This window comes from Epinephelus lanceolatus, chromosome 19 (assembly GCF_041903045.1).
Source record: "Epinephelus lanceolatus isolate andai-2023 chromosome 19, ASM4190304v1, whole genome shotgun sequence".
Taxonomy (NCBI): Eukaryota; Metazoa; Chordata; class Actinopteri; order Perciformes; family Serranidae; genus Epinephelus; species Epinephelus lanceolatus.
The window spans coordinates 23,110,660-23,129,078 of record NC_135752.1 but is presented as its reverse complement, the minus strand read 5'-3'; the positions used below and the strand labels follow the sequence as shown (position 1 = coordinate 23,129,078).

General features: G+C 39.8%; 2 protein-coding genes across 3 annotated transcripts in view; both read right to left on the bottom strand.

The window, feature by feature from the left end:
* pnpla7a (patatin-like phospholipase domain containing 7a) overlaps positions 1-11,012 on the bottom strand; it is a 48,367-nt gene extending 37,355 nt beyond the window's left edge. For both annotated transcript variants that reach the window (XM_033647287.2, XM_033647286.2), the window contains exons 1-15: positions 10,898-11,012; positions 10,374-10,425; positions 10,178-10,252; positions 7,764-7,851; positions 7,495-7,577; positions 6,981-7,081; positions 6,479-6,619; positions 6,224-6,383; positions 4,612-4,692; positions 2,516-2,644; positions 2,253-2,333; positions 824-953; positions 649-720; positions 432-508; positions 152-307 (exon numbers count right to left, since the gene is read on the bottom strand). In XM_033647287.2, the coding sequence (XP_033503178.1) occupies positions 152-307; positions 432-508; positions 649-720; positions 824-953; positions 2,253-2,333; positions 2,516-2,644; positions 4,612-4,692; positions 6,224-6,383; positions 6,479-6,619; positions 6,981-7,081; positions 7,495-7,577; positions 7,764-7,851; positions 10,178-10,252; positions 10,374-10,424 (1,425 nt within the window). In that variant the 5' untranslated portion in view covers position 10,425; positions 10,898-11,012. The remainder of the gene's footprint in view (positions 1-151; positions 308-431; positions 509-648; positions 721-823; positions 954-2,252; positions 2,334-2,515; positions 2,645-4,611; positions 4,693-6,223; positions 6,384-6,478; positions 6,620-6,980; positions 7,082-7,494; positions 7,578-7,763; positions 7,852-10,177; positions 10,253-10,373; positions 10,426-10,897) is intronic.
* A 1,689-nt stretch (positions 11,013-12,701) lies between these two features.
* Positions 12,702-17,654, bottom strand: clic3 (chloride intracellular channel 3). The gene is made up of 7 exons (XM_033646379.2): positions 17,464-17,654; positions 17,188-17,275; positions 16,272-16,381; positions 14,435-14,560; positions 14,165-14,271; positions 13,894-14,069; positions 12,702-13,752 (listed from the first exon to the last, which is right to left on the bottom strand). The coding sequence occupies exons 2-7, from the start codon at positions 17,221-17,223 to the stop codon at positions 13,579-13,581; spliced, it is 729 nt and encodes a 242-aa protein (XP_033502270.1). The 5' UTR covers positions 17,224-17,275; positions 17,464-17,654; the 3' UTR covers positions 12,702-13,578.
* Between the last annotated feature and the right edge of the window lie 765 nt (positions 17,655-18,419).

The following is an 18,419-nucleotide window of genomic DNA, read 5'->3' as shown; positions in this document are numbered from 1 at the left end:
ACTGCCACACCTTATCTATCCACAACAGTGATCAGAATTTTCCCATAAGATGTGCCACATTGCACAATATGCAAAATTAATATTGAAAAATGTGGTAAGCCCTAAAATATTAATAACACTTGGTGTTCATTTTGTTTGATTGAGCTCTCACCTGCAGCTGGATGATTCCCAGCAGGTCCCTCTTTGCAGCCTGGAGGATTGTGCAGCTCTTACTGAGGTAGATGGCATCAGAGTGCCCCCCACCGTCTGTGTAGTGAAACACTTCAGAGGGCGTGTGCTGCATTGTAACACTCTTCTTTAGACTAGACTACAAAGACAGACATAAGAGAGAGCAGTGGCATAAGATGCAGAGGATGCTGGGACAGGGTGTTACATCTTTACCGCTGCCCTCTGATTCAGTGTAAAGAGGTGATGTATCAGGAGAGTCTTACTTTGGGAATGACAGGACTGGGTGGAGCTTCATCTATAGTGACTCGGGCTCGTTCGCAAGCCATGTTCAGGTCGATACCTGCAACTCAGGACAAAGAGGAGGATTATGAGTTTAAGGTACGTTGGTGTCCGTGTCCTTGCTTTCAGATCAGTGACTGCAGGAAATTAGCGCAGACATGTGCCATTTGGTGATCACTTATGTCTAAGTCAGTGACCCACCTGCGCAGTCGGCGGGCGCCGAGGTGGATCGCGGCTTCCTGTAGCTATTTGAAGGGCTGTCCTTTACACCATCTGTTTATGGTAGAGTGCCAGCACTGGATCAGTCTCAACACAACACAAAGCGCAATCTCAAATGTGTGCGCAAAGTATGTTTATGTGTGTGTGTGAGTGTGACCTGTCTCTGTGGGGCTCTCCGTGGTCCCAGCGGGTAACTCGTCCTGGAAGTGCAAACGACGAGTCGTCTTCCCAGAAGCCGCCTCTCCCATCACATTGTTTATATTGGACAAGGGCACTGCCTGACTCTCCTGTCCATTAGGCAACAAAACAAATAAGTTAACAGTCCACGTTTCAGTTAATCAGGACTACACTAACACCTTGAATATCCATAAAGTGTTTATGCACAGTGGATTTGAAGAACAGGAAAATGAACATATTGAGATCATCACTGATCTCATCATAATCAACAAAATCAAAAAACAGTAAAATATCCAATGTGGGTCAGTGGGTGGTACTAGTAAAAACACTGATGGTATTTATTCCATTTGGTGATCACTTCCTTCTTCATTTTCTATTGTATTTAATTTATAAGTTACCTGAGAATGTTTGAAGACTTTGAGGCAGGTATGTGAACAATTACGATAAAAGCAAAGTATACTGTACCTCCGGCCTATGTACTACATGTTACTAAAGGATTCCACTAGAGGGTACACCAGAGACCTCAAGACATATAGAACTTTGGGATTTGCCTGATGTTTACAATGAACATGGAGACACTCCAGGAGGTAACTGCATTATTAATTCTGAGATCATAAAAAGCGACAGCAGCACGCTATCACAGATTGTATATATCAAGCATGTCATGACAATGGTGAGTATGTTCCTCTCATCCTGCCAACACTGCCCCTGCTGTTTATGTGTGTGCTACATTTTGCAAAAGCTTTGCATGTATTTCTGTGGACGTGCACAAGAGACGCAGGATCGAGCGGCAACCTCCAGGGCTGAAAAATGGAGCCTCAATGAAAAAAAACAAGAAATGCTGAACTTGAGGCTTTAAAATAGGAAACAACAAACCCAAGGGTGACATCACAATAGCTATGTCTATTTTTTTATAGTCTATGTGCAAGGTAGGTTAGGCAACCATCATGTGCACTCAAACACTTGGTTAACAGCAAGTACTGGACTTATTATGAAAACAGTAACAGATAATTTAAAAAAAAAAGCCTTCAGGAACTGGCAAAGACAACACCTTTCCACATACTCCCTTCCCAAATGATTTTAAGGAGTGTTCTGGTTCATTATCATACTACATCATAAAGTCTGAGGCAAGCCGGGTTTAAAGGTTACTGCCTTCCCTGTTTCCTGCAGAGGGGTCGTAATCAATTTTACTCATTTTCACAGAGCTTTATGAAGGACCGAGTTATGATACTGTGCTTAATGTTGGGTGAAATTAGCTTGCATGTGTGTGACTTGATGTGTATGTGCCTTACTGTGCTTGTTTATGTACAAATTTATACCCACCGGTGCTTAGGCATTCAGTGTGAACCCCTCTGTGTGACTGTGTGTATACACGCAAACGTGTGTGCACTAATTAATTTCCCTCCTACCGGATTGAAGAGCTCAGTTGTTAGGCCCAGATAGTTATGAAGCGCCAAGAAGGTGACTCTTTGGAGCCGCACCATGATTATCTGCAACACACATAAAATCAAACACTGAGGTGAACAGAGCAGAACATTATATACATCAGACTGTAGTTATATCTACATTAGATCATATTTAACCAATAATGTTTTGCACCAGGGGGAGGAAAATTTGTCTTGAGGAAAAACTACACTGCACAGTGTATATTTATTGTTAAACAATCCGTTACCTGAATGACGCGAACAAGTGTCTCTGGGTATTTCTTAAACACAGACTCAAAGGCTGATGCAGGTAAACGTAGGATGGTGGAGCGAGTCGCAGCCCGTGCACATACAGTCTTATATGGAGCTGGATAACCCTGTCAAAGGCAGGAAAAAGAATAAAGTTAAGACAGAGGGAGCAGTCTCCTCAGTCAATCTCATACACATATTAGACTTCAGTGTCAATAACCTCCTAACCTGTCCGTGTAATAATGAAGTGGACCAAGAGCATTATTCACAACTCTTTAACAAGCTTTGATTTCTTGATTTTCCTGAGTCTAAACAGTTGTTGACAAATCATATACACATGCCAAACCATCACAGGAACCCTAAACAATGCCTCCAGGATTTTGCGAGCTGACTTTGGGATTGTTGCAGCTGGAAAAACCTGATTTTACGATAGCTTTTCTAAAAAATTGCGATGCATAGTCCAATGTTTATGGGCATTTCTTTGCAATAAAATTGCGGGGGGCAAGTGAAAATTGCAAAGCCATCATGTGGCAGCAACTCAATGCATTCAGGCATGTAGACATTGTCAAGACGACCTGCTGAAGATCAACCTGAGCATTAAAATGGGAAGAAAGGTGATTCAAGTGACTTTGAACGTGGCATGGTTGTTGGTGCCAGACTGGCTGGTCTGAGTATTTCATCTACTGGGATTTTCACGCACAACCATCTCTAGGGTTTACTGAGGATAGCCCCAAAAAGAGAAAATATCCAGTGGGCAGCAGTTCTCTGGGTATAAATGCCTTGTTGATGCCAGAGGTCAGAGGAGAATGGCCAGACTGGTTCAAGATGATAGAAAGGCAACAGTTACTCAAATAACCACTGGTTACAACCAAGGTCTGCAGAAGACCATCTCTGAACCAACAACACGTTGAACCTTGAAGCAGATGGGCTACAGCAGCAGAAGACCACACTAGGTGCCACTCCTGTCAGCTAACAACAGGAAACTGAGGCTACAGTTCACACAGGCTCACCAAAACTGGACAATGGAAAGTTGGAAAAACATTGCCTGGTCTGATGAGTCTGGATTTCTGCTGCCACATTCAGATGGTAGGGTCAGAATTTGGTGTAAACAACATGAAAGCATGGATCCATCCTGCCTTGTATCAAGGGTTCAGGCTGGTGGTGGTGGTGTAATGGTGTGGGGGATATTTTCTTGGCACACTTTGGGCCCCTTAGTACCAACTGAGCATGGTTTAAACACCACAGCCGACCTGAGTATTGTTGCTGACCGTGTCCATCCCTTTATGACCACAGTGTACCCATCTTCTGATGGCTACTTCCAGCAGGATAACGCACCACGTCACAAAGCATATAACAACAGCTGCTTGCCACCCATCTGCTATTAATGTCATTTGACATAGCGCTGAAGGACCGTCCTTGTGAGAGCATCTCCCCCTGCTCTCCGCCCAGTTAAAATGAGCTTACACACTACATCATTTGATCTCCTACATCTCACCACTACTCATCATAGTTTGCTGCTTGAGCAGAAGACCCGCAGCAGCAGTTATTATCTGACATGAGCTGTTACATTCACACTAAAGAGGCTTTACTGTCAATAAACCTGTTAATAATGACTGGATTGATTGATTGGACAGTTGAGGTTTGAGTGAATGAATAAGCTGCTTGCAGCTCTACAATGAAATTACATTTTACCCATTTCAAATTAGTCAAATTCACAGTTAAGTTGCAGTAACTGAACAAAATTTCACAGTCGCACAGAATTCAGGGTGAATATGTGAAAAAAAATCCTGAAGGGTCTGCTTAAAAGATGCAGTTTTGAGTAAAGATGTTTAACCTGAATGGAGAAATAAAACAGGATGGCATAGGTAATGGAAACAAGACAGAGCAAGCCACTGGACAAAATACCTAAATTAACTACGTGACACAAGGTGATGTGGGTGTAATAGATGAACAAATTGAGGTGAACAGGAAGAAGCATGAGTGGAAATATGAACAATTGAGAGGAGACAAACAGATCAGAGGGCAAAAGAGGACAGAGACAGAGAGGTTGGTCTGATGGAGGAGAAATGAGGTGGAGGGGAAATAAGAAGCTCACAGTGATGATGTCCAGGATACTGAGCAGGCTGTGGACGCTGTCTCCTGGGAGCACATCCTTCACCACTGGTTCTGTCCCATCCTAAAAGCAGAAAACACATGAAATGATACCAACAACAGAGTCTAACTTCACTGCAAAGCCACCTTTCAAACTAATCTGCAGGATCATGCAGGAGGACTTCCAAAACTAGCCACAATGCAGGGAGCTTAAATTAGGAATGATATGGTACTCCTGATTTGTACATATAAACAGATTCAAGCAGCAGACAGAAAACACATTTAAACACAGACAAAACGTGTAGAGAGAGCCATCATTTTTTGTCTACTTGCTGACCCCTAAGCAGTAGACTGCATCTAGATAAATGTTGCATTAGTGCCCTCTCCTGTTCATATTTTTTCATGAGCTATGCACATGGATACTGGAAGGTGTAGGAGGAAACTGAAAAAGTCGATCCATATACTCTTGCTTCACACTTCATTTAAGTCCCCCTCTGCAAAAAAATGTGTTTTCCTTATGTTTATGTCACATAAAATGTCTGATCTTGACTACAGTGACTTGTATCTGTGCAAAGTTTGTCACTAAAGACGTGTTTTCACATTCCTCTACTGAAGGAGGCGATGTCAGTGCACTTCCCTAAAATCTGACATTCAAACGTATGCTGAGCAAGCGAGACAAGCTACGTTGCGAACACAAAAGCCAGTCTCTGTGTAATATGGCAAACACATATTGACAGGGGAACAGGCTTCGACACAATGCCAGCAAAGAAACCTGAAACCTCCAGCACAGAGCGGACTTGTCAGTACAGAGAGTACAGTTTGCAGTGAATATACACTAATATTTGCTAACTAATGTTAGTGTTTGCAGTTTGGGGATGTAAACTGGAGCCTGGAGCTTCCTTCCACCGTCTACCAACAACCCCATTGTAGCAAATATTAGTGTATATTCACAAACTCTAACACCACGTCAGGCACTTCCACTTAGCCTACAAGCTAACACACAACAGAAATAAAGATGCTAATGATACTTACCATTCTGATACGTCTGCTAAACACAAATTTTGGTGCACAGCAGACTTCTCATCTGAGTTTGGGTCTGACTGAGACTCAAACATGTACGAATGAATCTCTCCAATGACTGCTCTAACACTAGCGCTTGCCATCATTGTGTGTACTACTCTTGGACAGGTCAATCTAGCAAAAGCAGCGATGGACAAAGCAGACAGCAAAAGCAAAACCTAGCAAAAGCTAAACCTAGCACAAGCAGCGTAGGTGGGCGGGGCAGAGGCCAGATCCAGAATTTCTCAACGAGGGAGAAGAGTACATCTGCCTCCAGCCCCTTTTCTTTTTTTGGTCTATTTGTGGGAAACTATGTTCAAAAATATTAGGACAAATATTTCATACTTTAAAATATGTCTGGAGGGGGACTACTTTGATATTTACCTCATATTCAGTCAGTTTATCACTCTGCCAAAGAAACAAGAGCTGTGCAATAGCTTAAACCTTCTCAAAAAGATCAAATGCGAGTGTGTAATATGATGGGTAAATTACTGTACGCAAAAAACAAGTTTTTCTGGAAAAAAAAAAAACTACAAATCAACATGAAATCCACTTACGTTCTCCTGGATGCTAAGCTCAAGCCGTCCATCCTGGACCACGAAGATGCTGTCGTCATCGTCTCCTGGCCTGAACAGACCTTCACCCTCCTGCAGCTCGATAAACACCATGTGTCGACACAGCTCCAGGAACAGGGGCTTCTCAAAATGACCCAACACCCTACAACCACAAAGTTGCAGGACACACACATCATAAAAACAAATGGGAGAAACAATGAAAGAGGCTAAATCTGTCGAAGTTGTTTATTTGTCTACCTGACATTCTTCAGCATGTAGAGGACTTCGGAGGGCAGGTTTGAGCTCTGCACATCAAACTCTGTTAGGTCAGCCTCCAGCAGTGAGGGAGGGGGCTCCTTGGGCTGCAGAGTGGGAGGATCTTTGCGGATCCTCAGGATTCTGTCGAGAGAAACCAAAAGATATCTAACCAATTCTGAAGAATTGTTTCAAGTTGCACACTAGGGCTGCAACTAACAACTATTTTCTTCATTGATGAATCTGCTCGTTATCTTCTCAATTAATCGTTTTGTTAATTAAATGTCAGAAAATTAGTGAACCAAGGCCTGCGTACTTCCCAAAAGCCCCAAGTAACATCTTCCAATGTTATGTTTTATCCAATCAACAGTCCAGAAATCCAAAGCTATTCAGTTTGATATCATGCACAAGAAAAAGCATGAAAATGGCATATTTAGGAAGCGTACAATTAGCAAACATTTGGATTTTGTTGCTTAAAAACACACAAAAATGTAATGGTACATACTTGCGAGCTATGCTTAGAACTTTGGTTCTTTTGCGTATGCGTGGCACTTGCTTTGATACTGAGGTAGTGGTGGGAGGAGGAATCGAGGACAGCGTCCGGACCTTAGAAAAACAAACACATTCAAGATTATATTTATATTTTAACACAGGAGTCAAACTAATAAATCGAGACAGTGGGTGAAAATAATATCAGAAAGTGCTTGATTAAATGTAGGGAGGTAATTTTATCATGCATTCATTATTTAGCTAAATCATGCGAGCAATTTTCAGTCTAACTGTATCAGAGTGCATTACAATGATGAGCTACTGCAGCCTTGTTTCATGCTGTTGTGCAATAACTTAAAGGATTACATTCAGTTTGATTCAGGGTAAATGTAGAAATAGAAATTCACACAGCATGCCTGTGTATAAATAAATATATAAGTCTATTTGCCTAATTTACAGCACTGAGACGAGTCTACCCGACTATAAATATTTATGTGTGAGTGTGAGACAGAAATAGAAATAGAGAAAACCTTCCGCATGATCTTCCTCCCATAGAAGAGCACTTTATCACGTTTTCTGAAGCGATAATGTGGTGTGCCAGGCTCTTTTTCACCTTGTCACAGAATCCAAAAACAAAATGCAGATAAAACTACATTAAGACCACATTCTGAGGAAAACTAAAAAGAAAATATATACCTTTGTGAAGAGCCTTATCATCAGAGGCAGACAGAATAAATGTAAAATATGTATTAAAGGATTAGAACACGAATCAAGCTCAGGAAGAGGTTGGATGACTCACGAGCCAGCTTATATCTCCTGTAAAGGAAGAGCACCACGATCCCAATCAGTGTGATGGCGACTGCAGCTCCAATCAGTACACCTGTGAGCTGGAAGACAGACAACAGCAGTGTAACAATTGTATGGACACAGAAAAATGCATTGTGGTGTAGTTGTCCGCAGAATAGGATGTTTTATCCTCTAGCTTAGTAATATTATGCTTTGAAGTCCAAAGTTGTGTTTGAGTAAAATACCATCAACTAATTTGAGACAGGTTTTGAGTATGCAGTGAATTCACACTGAAAGAGACTAAATATAACCACACAATGCACATATACTGTTAGGACTCCCACCCTTAGAGTAGCTTCCCTGAGGAACTTAGACCACATTTACTGCCCTCTTTTAAATTGTCTCTCAAGACTCACTTTTACTGCCTTGCATTTTCTTAATTGTTATATCTTAAATTCTGTTCTTTTATGTCCACTTTTATCAAGTTTCCTTCATTTTTTAGCTGTTTTATTTGTCATTGTTAATTGTATTTTATTGTTTTCCTGCTTTTTTTCGTTTGTCCTTGTGTGTGAAGCAGTTTCTAATGGTAGTTTTCAAAGGCTCTATATTAATAAAGTTATTATAATTAACACACTAGTTTGGAGTGTGCTGTTGATGTACAATATTGTCCCACAATGGAGTGCCAAAATTAAATAAGGAGACCTGCTAACTGCTGGGCAAAAGGAACAAATCAGTATTAAATCTTTGGTTAATCTTTTGCAGTGTGTTTGTGAAGTTTGACTGGCAGTAACATTCCTAAGTCATGGTTTGTTAGTACGAAACAGCATAGGCCTAATATTGATTTCTTACACTAGCTAGAAATAACAGTATACTATGAAAATAATTTATAATACATACTTAAAAGAAACAGTATGTTGTATGGTCTTAAGACATGTTACAAGTTCTTTACATTTGATGCAAGGATAAATGCAAACATGCTTTATGCAGGAAGTGATTCCAGACCAGACAGGATGCTAAAAACTACAGTTAGTCTTCACTTTAATTAACAGATGTAACGTGACCTCAGTGATATGACAGGATAATACAACCCCAATACCAAAAAAAGTTGGGATATAGTGTAAAACTTAGATGAAAACAGAATGCAATGATATGCAAATTATTTTCAACATATATTCAATTGAATACAGTACAAAGACAATTTGTTTAATGTTCAAACTGATAAATGTAATCGTATAATACACTTATTCTGGATTTGATTCCTGCTGTAAGTTCCAACAAAGTTGGGACAGGGGCATGTTTACCACTGTGTTACATCACCTTTACTTTTAGTGTTTGGGAACTGAGGAAACAAATTATTGAAGTTCTGAGACTGAAATTCTTTCCTGTTCCTGCTTGATATACGACTTCAGTTGCTGAACAGACTGGGGTTGCTGTTGTCGTACGTTGGGCTTTATAATGTGCCCCACCTTTTTAATGGGAGACAAGTCTGGCCTACAGGCAGGCCGGCCTAGTACCTGCACTCTTTTACTATGAAGCCAAGCTGTTACAACAGGAGCAGAACGTGCCTTGACATTGTCTTGCTGGAATATGTATCAAGATTCATGGTACCTTCACAAATGTGCAAGTTACTTGCGCTATGGACATGAACACACCTCCATACTATCACAGATACTGGCTTTGAACTTCACACAGTCTGGATAGTCGTTAAACTCTTTAGCCTGGAGGACATTATGTCAGTGATTTCCAAAAACAATTTGAAATATAGACTTATCAGACCACAGCACAATTTTATACTTTGTGTCAGTCCATCTCAGATGAGCTGGGGCCCAGGGAAGTCGGCTGCGTTTTTGCGTATCGTTGTTATGTGGCTTTTGCTTTGCATGCTAGAGTCTTAACTCGCATTTGTAGATGCAGCGAGGAACTGTGTTTACCCACAATGGTTGTACAATGTGTTCCCCAGACCATGTAGTAAGATCCTTTATACAATCATGTTAGTTTTAAATGCCATGCAGCCTGAGGGGTGAAAGGTCGCAGGCATTCAATGTTGGTTTTCAGCCTTGCCCTTTACATGCAGAGAAAAGACTTGCACACACCGCCCCTACATTTTTTAAAAAAAAAAAATCAGGGTTGTAATTTGAGTAGGAAAACATGTTAAAGGTACTTGTAAGAAATCAAAATCACATTTGATTCTTGATTCTCTCTCCTGTGAATCTCAAACATGCTAACCAGAGGGATGGTGGGTCCGATAAACTGGAATATTTTCGTCTGTGGAAATGGTGCAAAAAGAAGCCCAACTCCTCCACAACTATATTTACTCAATCAATGAAATAAAAAGTAGCCCTTAGACAAAACCCCTGTCAACACAGGTCAGGGCAGTGCTTTAACTGCTTGTAGAAAGGGTTGTGACACTCAATTGTTATTTCATACCATGGTTGTCTGCATCCTATCCTCCACAAACTGTTGCAGTCGTGATGTAAGGTCATTTTTGCTGTTCACCAGCACCTAAAAACACAAGTTCAGTTAGCACAGTTGCTTAAATCAAATTATCAGTAATAACTGAAATAAAGTCACCGTTGCTATGCCAGATGTTTCACTCTGTGTTAAAATAAATAGTGTTGCTTACTGAACTCGCCCATCTGCAGAATTCTCCGTCACCCTCTGTTTTGCAGTCCATCCTGCAAGACAGCAGTGCTAATTAAACGCTACCACGGCAAATCAAATGTGAAGTGACATTTGGGGAACTGTTGTGACACACAGACAGTGGGGGTTCATGTGAGGAGGTAACACGAAGAGCTCACGAGTTGTTCAGAGGGAAAAAGGGAAACTATGAAAACAGGAACATGGATTTGTGAATCAGCAGCTGCTACCCTCATCCTTTGGCTTCGTGTCTTCATTTAAATGAGACTACATGACATGACAAATTAGCGACAAGTTAGCATAATTAGCCCGTAACAAGGTAACTGATGACTGTTGCTCATTTCAAGTGGTCTCCACGTTAGCTATAGCTTGACGTTAGCTAGCTAGCTAGCTAGCAGCTGGTAGACTTAAGTTACACGTATTACCGCTAGTTATATAAAACAAAAGTCAACTTGACATCTAAGCGTTAACGTTATGAAATTCTCAGTGGACAGAAATCACTGTTCTTACTTTTCGAGGATTTCACAAGTGCTGCTTCAGGCTCGTAACATTGCTTGACAGACGATGGAGTAGAGTTAGCAGGCAGCTAACAAAGTTTTTGTATGTTGTCACTTGCTTAGTCCCGCCCACGTCTATATGTCGACCAATAGCGTTTTCGATATCATCCGTTACCTTGGTACCGCTCAAGGTACTTGTCCAGTCAGAGCGAAGCAAGCACATCCTGGACTTCCTATTTACAACATGAGAGCATCTCCTATCACAGGTCCTGTGACTGACTACATTTGCACAACACACAATTTTAATTTAAGGATTAAGGCTTTAAAAATCAAATCAGATCTTGTGGTTATAAATAAGGACAATAACCAAATTACCGTACCTGAGTACAACACAGTAATTTACTCGAGCATTTCCATTTTATGCTACTTTATACTTATACTATACTCTTATACTATAATTATACAATGTTTCAGAGGTAAATGATTAGAGACAACCATCTTGCTTTCATTGTACACAAATTGTTTCCCATAAGTATTAAATTTAAATATACATATATATATATATGTATATATATATATGTATATGTATATACATATATCTTTAAATTTAATATATAAAGATTAGATTATGTTTTAGAGTAATTATAACGATTGAATTATTAAATTAATTATTAAATTTCAGGGCAAAAGAAATACAACTGTACTTGCTCCATTGATCCAATTATGTAATTTTAGTTATTGTGCACTTCTCTGCTGACAAGTGCTGGAGTGTAATTGAGTACATTTACTCAAGTACTGTATTTAAGTACAAATTTGAGGAACCTGTACCTCACTTGTTTGTTTTAATCTCTTTCTACTCCACTACACCTCAGACAGAAATAGTTTACTTTTTTCTCCTCCACAATTAATTGATAACTTTAGCTATTACATACTTTACAAGTGAAGATTTTTGCACACAAACAACAGGAAAATATACATGTGCGGCTGAAATGATAAGTTGATTGATTAGAAAATTAATTGGCAGCTATATTGACAATTGTTTAAGCCATTGTTGATGCAAAAACTTTCTGCTTTTCCTTTTAATTTGTTTAATTACTTATATTTATGATTTGTTTTAACTCGTCTGCATGCGTGTTTTACTTTAATACTTAAATACATGTTCTTGATGCATACTTTTGCTTAAGTAACATTTTCAGTGCAGGACTAGTATGGAGGAGTATTTTTTTTACAGTGTGGTTTTACTACTTTTACTTAAGTAAAAGATCTGAATACTTCTCCACCACTGCTGCTGACATGGCTAATGTTTTGCCATCGTTGGATTTTTCCTGTAACACCAGTAGACACACTGGAAAACCACATTTACTTGGTTTAAGTGTATTTACCAGAACATTGATTTCACCACTGCAGATGTTCTCCTTCTTCTTACAGCCTTTGTTTGGTGGCATCTTCAAATGTTGATGATGTGGCAGATTCTTTGCACATGACACAACACCTGTCCTTAAACAGTGTTTAGAGGGCGTTACCTGTGCTAATAGATTATTTATCATCAATGTGGAGTCATCATTAAACAGACCTAGGTAAGAGCAGAGTTGTTAAGAGTGTTTGGTACATCTAGAGTTGACTTATGTTTTTTTGGGGGTTTTTTTAATAGAAAATATAAGAAAATTTTAAGAGAATGTTGCAACATGAGGCCAAATATTTTACAGTAAAATTAAATACACAACAGCATACAAACTAGTTAAAATTAACACCTCCTTAAGGCGGCTTACATATCACTTCATCAGTGATAATAATCCAGTGAATATATAGTCGAGACGTAAGAATAAAAACTTTTATTTCATCATATACAATTATTGTATATAAATTTATATGTATAACTTAATATATTTTTCCTGACATTTAATGATACACATCATTGCAATTTATCCCGACATTGATACAACCAACACCAAACTTGTTCACGTAGTCTTTAATAGTTACCACATCAAAATATTAGTCTTTGTCTATGTCAAAGTTAAACATAACTGAGTCACTACATGCAGTCATTTACACACAGAGACACAAACAAACAAACAAATAATTGAAGAGGACGGACTATGAATAATCATTAGGGATGTCCATACACTTTAAAAGCACAGAGCAACTTTACAGTTTGTCTTATCTATAGCCAAGGCCATTTTTTTTTTATGTTTACACTCGTAATTTTCTGAATATATAACATCTGATTTAAAATTGCATCTGATTTCACGTCAAGATGTACTTATTAAAATATAGCAATCAACATAGCATAAATGCTTAGACACAACACATGCATGCAAAGTGAGACATAACATAAATATTATCTGGGATTTACAGTGCTTTCTCATTCTTACTGGGGCTAAAAAAGAAATCCACGTCAGTACAATCAGCGCATGCAACAATACGTACAGTGCGTCTAAATACACATTTCAAGCGACTTAGAAGTAGTTTAACCCAACTGATGTATTCAAACCCAACTGATGAAAACAAGAATACTTCTTTATAGAAAGCTAATTATTGATCATGCCACTGCAAACAATTTTTTTTTATCATCCAGCCTCTTATTTTGGCCTTAATAAAATATAAATCATGTACAGTTTTTAGGCATTTTGTCACCTATTCTCTGTTCTTTCTCCACATTTCTCACTCTATTCTTCTTTATTCCCACTTACACTCTCATTGTTTTATTTTATTTAGGTACTTTGCCACAGCATGGTAGGCAATTAGGATCTCTGAGTCATTTGGGCACGTGTAACGAAACTCATCTTGTTTGTAGGCATTGTCCAGGTAACGCGTCAGACCTTTCAGCTCTGTGGGGATGTCAAAGTCACGGTACTTCTTACACACCACCTGAGGGAAGAGGGGTTTTAAGATTGTATAATTTGCAACAGTCCAGATATGGCTCATTACCACTTTTAACTCCTCTTTGCCACTGAGATAAAAATGAACAGATCTCTGAGTAGAGTTTTTATGCTGCTGAACTCTGCTGACCTTGACAATGTTGAGTTTGGGAAGCAAGTTGCAGTCTGCCAAGGTGAGGGAGTCACCATCCAGGTAGAGGCGTGAAGACACAGTGGCATTGGGCTTCTGGTCCAGCTCATGAGGGAGAGGCGTCTCCAGGTACCAGTTCAGCTTCACCAGAGATGAAAGAAACTTCTTCTCCTGCACTAAATGGCAGAAAGGTATAACAGACTTTTATTATTCCTCAGGTCACAGTCTCCAAAATGAGTGTAAATGCTTTCCTGAGATAACGCCCCCTTACTTTCATTGAATTCAGGTCTGGGATTCTTTACATATGCTGAGAACTTTTGGAAGATGTCTTCTCCGGCACCGTTGGACTCTTTGTATCGACAGCACAATTTTGGATACCTGCCATGGGTACAGTGATAATGTTGTGAATGCAGTGGGATAATGACTGAAACATTGCCCGGGCCCAGACCTTGGAATCCGCCAACTCCACCGAGTTCGAGTTGTCTGGAAATGGAGCAGGCAACAACAAATATGTTTAACAATCAAAATGCAGTCTACTCACTGTGGCGGGGCTAAGGTCTCCTCCAGGAACTCCTCAATCTTGTTAGTGTCCGTCTTGACCTCACCATTATAGATAAGGAAGGGAGGCTGAGAGCCTGGAGCCAGAGCCTTCAACTGATCAGGTGCCCTGCAACACAACAGCAAACAACAAACAAGGTTTATCTTAATGGCAAATGTTGAACTAAACAAATACAAATGATGAAGGCAGAAATAATGAGATGGCTTTCCTTGGTTTCGTCTGATTTACTTCAGATACATGCTTTGATAAATGTATCTGTACCCTCCCTGACCATCTAAGGACACCAGCAGACTGAGCATCTTTGAGTTAAATCTTTACTGTCTGAGAAAATCTTGATTGTGTTATTCTAACTTTCTTGCAGCGGTGCCCCTAAGGGGGACCAGTGGGTGCTATGGCCCCCCCTGATACAACTGCTGCTACCATCCCCCAGGTAAAGGTAGGAGTGGAATGAAGGAAGCAGTATTATGTGAGACTAGACAACTTAAGGCATCCATTGGTACCATTTTTAAGGGGGTCCCTATAACTCTCACATAGTTTTCACTTACTTCAACAGCACATCAGTAAGCAAATTCCTGAAATTAAGCTTTGGTTTTTAGTTTTATTATGCCATCCCAAGATTTTCAGTGGCCACCACTAAGAAATATCTCTGGGGAGCACCGCTGCTTTATCAATACTATTTGTACTACTGTGTTTAAAATTCTAATCTCTCTGGATTGTTATGATTATTATTCAATGTGTGTGGGTGTCTTCTAGGTATGCTCATTTCCTCCTGAACTATAAATTATACAGTATACAGTAAGTGTGAATGTGTTTGTCTGTCCATGTGCATTGTTATTGCACCATTTTCACCCCGTTTTTGTTGGCATTTTGTTGCAGCCCCCCACAACCTGTCTGAAATCTGATGACACTCAGACCATAACACTCCATGGTCTACAAGCATTGTCTCGTGAGTTTTATGCCTCACATCAACCTTTTCTTTGGAGTCAAATTGAAATACAATAGGTGTGTAGTGCTGTTAATCAGTCTAGATTGTTATTACGTGAGTTGTTGAATGTTGGACCTATCAGCCATAGAGATGTCTGCCTTTTCTCAAATATAAAAAAAACTAGATGGTGCTCGGGACTGTGGTGCTCAAAGCGCCAAAAAAATAGCATTTGAAAAACTCAACAGTAATGTCTCTTTCCAGAAACCACGACCTGGTTACTCAAGATAATCCGGAGACCATGTTGAGAGCAGTTTCCTGTAGGAGCTATTTTTTTTTCAATCGATATACATCCACCAACCACATCACCGCGCAGAGGTAATGGTGTAACTACTCATGGATGAGAGGCTCGGGCATCCTCCTGAGATGTAACATTAGCTAGCTTAGTGGTGCTAGGTGAGCTAGCAGGAAATGCATGCTTCCCTCTGCGTGGTGATTAGCTGGCAGGTGTAGTTTGGTAAAAAGAAAATAGTTCCTTTATGAAACTGCTCACAACAAGGTCTGTGGATTATCTTAAGCAACTGAATCATGATTTCTGGAAAGAGACATTGCTGCTGAGTTTTTCAAATGTATTTTTTTGGCACTTCACATCTCAAACCGAGCGCCATCTAGTTCCATTATATTGGAGAAAAAGCAGATATCTCTGTGGCTGATATCTCCAACACTCAGCAACTCACACCAAAACAATCTAGACTTATAAATAGCTCTACGGGTAAGAGGGAAAATATGGATTTTTGTTTTGGGGGGTGTACTGTCCCTTTAATGTGTCATACCCCTATCAGTTTCAAAGTTAATACAAATAACTTCATGGAAAAAATAAAAAAGATGTGTTGTCACCTCTTCATGTCCACAGTCGTGAGGGTAAAGTTGGCCCCTTTTAGCCAAAGAATCATGAAGAGTCTCTGACAGAAAGGACAGTTCCCCACACTCTCCCCATCGTCACTGGCCTGATAGACAAATAGACATGACATTATGAACACATGAACTTCTCTTCTCACTGCTTGTGACATTAAAACAATAAACATGTTTTGAAACGGGACGTTGGTTTTGTGCTCTTAACCAAACCACAAATACCTGCACAGGCATTCTCGTCGAGCCTGCTCTGCTCTGATACTCCAAACCCTCCACTGAGGAATTTCAAAAAGAGAGTTGAGGCATCTTTACACACAGATTGAACAACCTAGTATTTAGATAGTGTGTGGTGTCTCTGCTGTATCATACATTTTCCACCACAGTCTTAAATTGTGTCACAGGCATGCAAGGTGGAGGCAATTGCATTTTTGAGAGGGCAGGACACAGGTTTCTAAACTGGACAGGCCTCTTTTCAGTTTCACCTGCTCACGAGTTCTCACACTGACATTGTCCATAAATAACAAGTGACACATATAATGACATTAAGGATTCTTCATCAGTGCAGTACAGCACAAAAAGACAATAGAACTGTACATTTTCAGTTTAGCATTGCCCTGAAATTTATTGCAACATACAAAATGATAATTTTAGAGTGTTTGGGTACTGACATTTTGTAACAAACATATTTGCTCAAGCTCAAGCAGCATGTTTGAACATCCCAGACATTTTGAGCTCAAGAAAATCACTTCATGAAGTACATAAACTATACTGAAGCACTATACTGAAGCACCAAATACATATAATAACATACAGATACTGCATTTATATTGTGTTATCCACATCTGTGGTGTCTTAGCAGATTTTTTTAAACACAGCACATCAAAATTATTGTCGGTCTCACCTTAATGAAGAGTTCAATCTTCGGGGCCTCGGCCATTTTTCTTTCTCTTTCTGTCTTTTCCTCTCTGTCTCCTGATGTCCGCCCGTCTCTGTTGGATCCACAAAATGGTTCATTTCAGTCACCATCAAGCCAAAGTCAGGAAAAAGTTACTGTGAACTTTACATTCTTGTGTAATCATGACTGTTTTGCAACCTCATTCTTTCCTTCACAATCTCACACATATCTCTCTTCCACAGTGTTGATGAAACTGGTATAAAAAAATTGTGCTATACTCACAGTCAGCACTGGATGCAGGAACACCGCTTTATCCTCGCTGCACCTGTTGATTTTTTATTTTTATTCCAGTCTTTCACCTCTCCCTGTCTCCTCTCTCCTCTGTGCCTGTTTCTGTTTTTTGTTCGTCTCTCACCACACCTGTCATGCTCCAAGAGGCAGCAGCCTACACCCCCTCCGGCCTTTCCAGTCAGACCAGCAAATCTGGATCTCGGCGTCTCAACCTTCCAGCATATTCTCTGAAAGCACCCTGCCACTCTCAGTCTGTAACTGTTGCAGTCTGTCCACTTTGGTCTTTACCTGTCTCTGTCTGTCCCTGTTTGCTCTCTGTCACTTTCTCTCCACCAAAATAAGTCAGTTCATGTCACAGAAGCCATATCACAAGATGACGAGTATTTTCTAAAGCCAAAGAATTTGCACAGTTGATTTTAATTAGAGATTTTAGGCTTTGTGCAGCTAGAATAATGTACAATTAAAATGTTGATTTACAATGATTATAACTTACAACATAAGTTCATTTTTCTTCGAGTGCTTGAAGAGTCTTTATAGTCTTTGAGCACTCTGTTTGTACCCTGTAAGGTATGTATGTGTCTAAACATTACAAAACATAGCCTATGTGATTGCTTAATTTAATTTATTATGATCCCCATTAACTGTAGCCAAAGCAGCAGCTATCCTATATCCTATATTCTATACCAGCAGTTCCCAACTGATAGGTTACATCCAAAAGTGGGTCACGAATCCATACTGAATGGATTGGAAGTGACTCACCAATGTGTCAAGTTTGTAAAAAACACACTTCATTTTGGAGTGCAGTGAATTTCCTGCACAGAGCTTTTATTTTGAAGTATTGTTTCCTGCTGTGGAGTAAGCGACTAATGGACAGCTACTTGACAGAGACAGCAACACCCTCAAGACATGGCCAAATGCAAGTATGAGGCTAAATATATTAGGCTGTG

Excerpts from the sequence above, each read along its gene's own strand:
- clic3 (XM_033646379.2), bottom strand. The coding sequence starts at position 17,223 with ATGGCCGAGGCCCCGAAGATTGAACTCTTCATTAAG. Across the intron at positions 14,561-16,271 it reads ACGACTGTGGACATGAAGAG|GGCACCTGATCAGTTGAAGG; the intron begins GTGACAACACAT and ends GTTGTGTTGCAG. Across the intron at positions 14,070-14,164 it reads CAGACCTGAATTCAATGAAA|TGCAGGAGAAGAAGTTTCTT; the intron begins GTAAGGGGGCGT and ends TCTGCCATTTAG.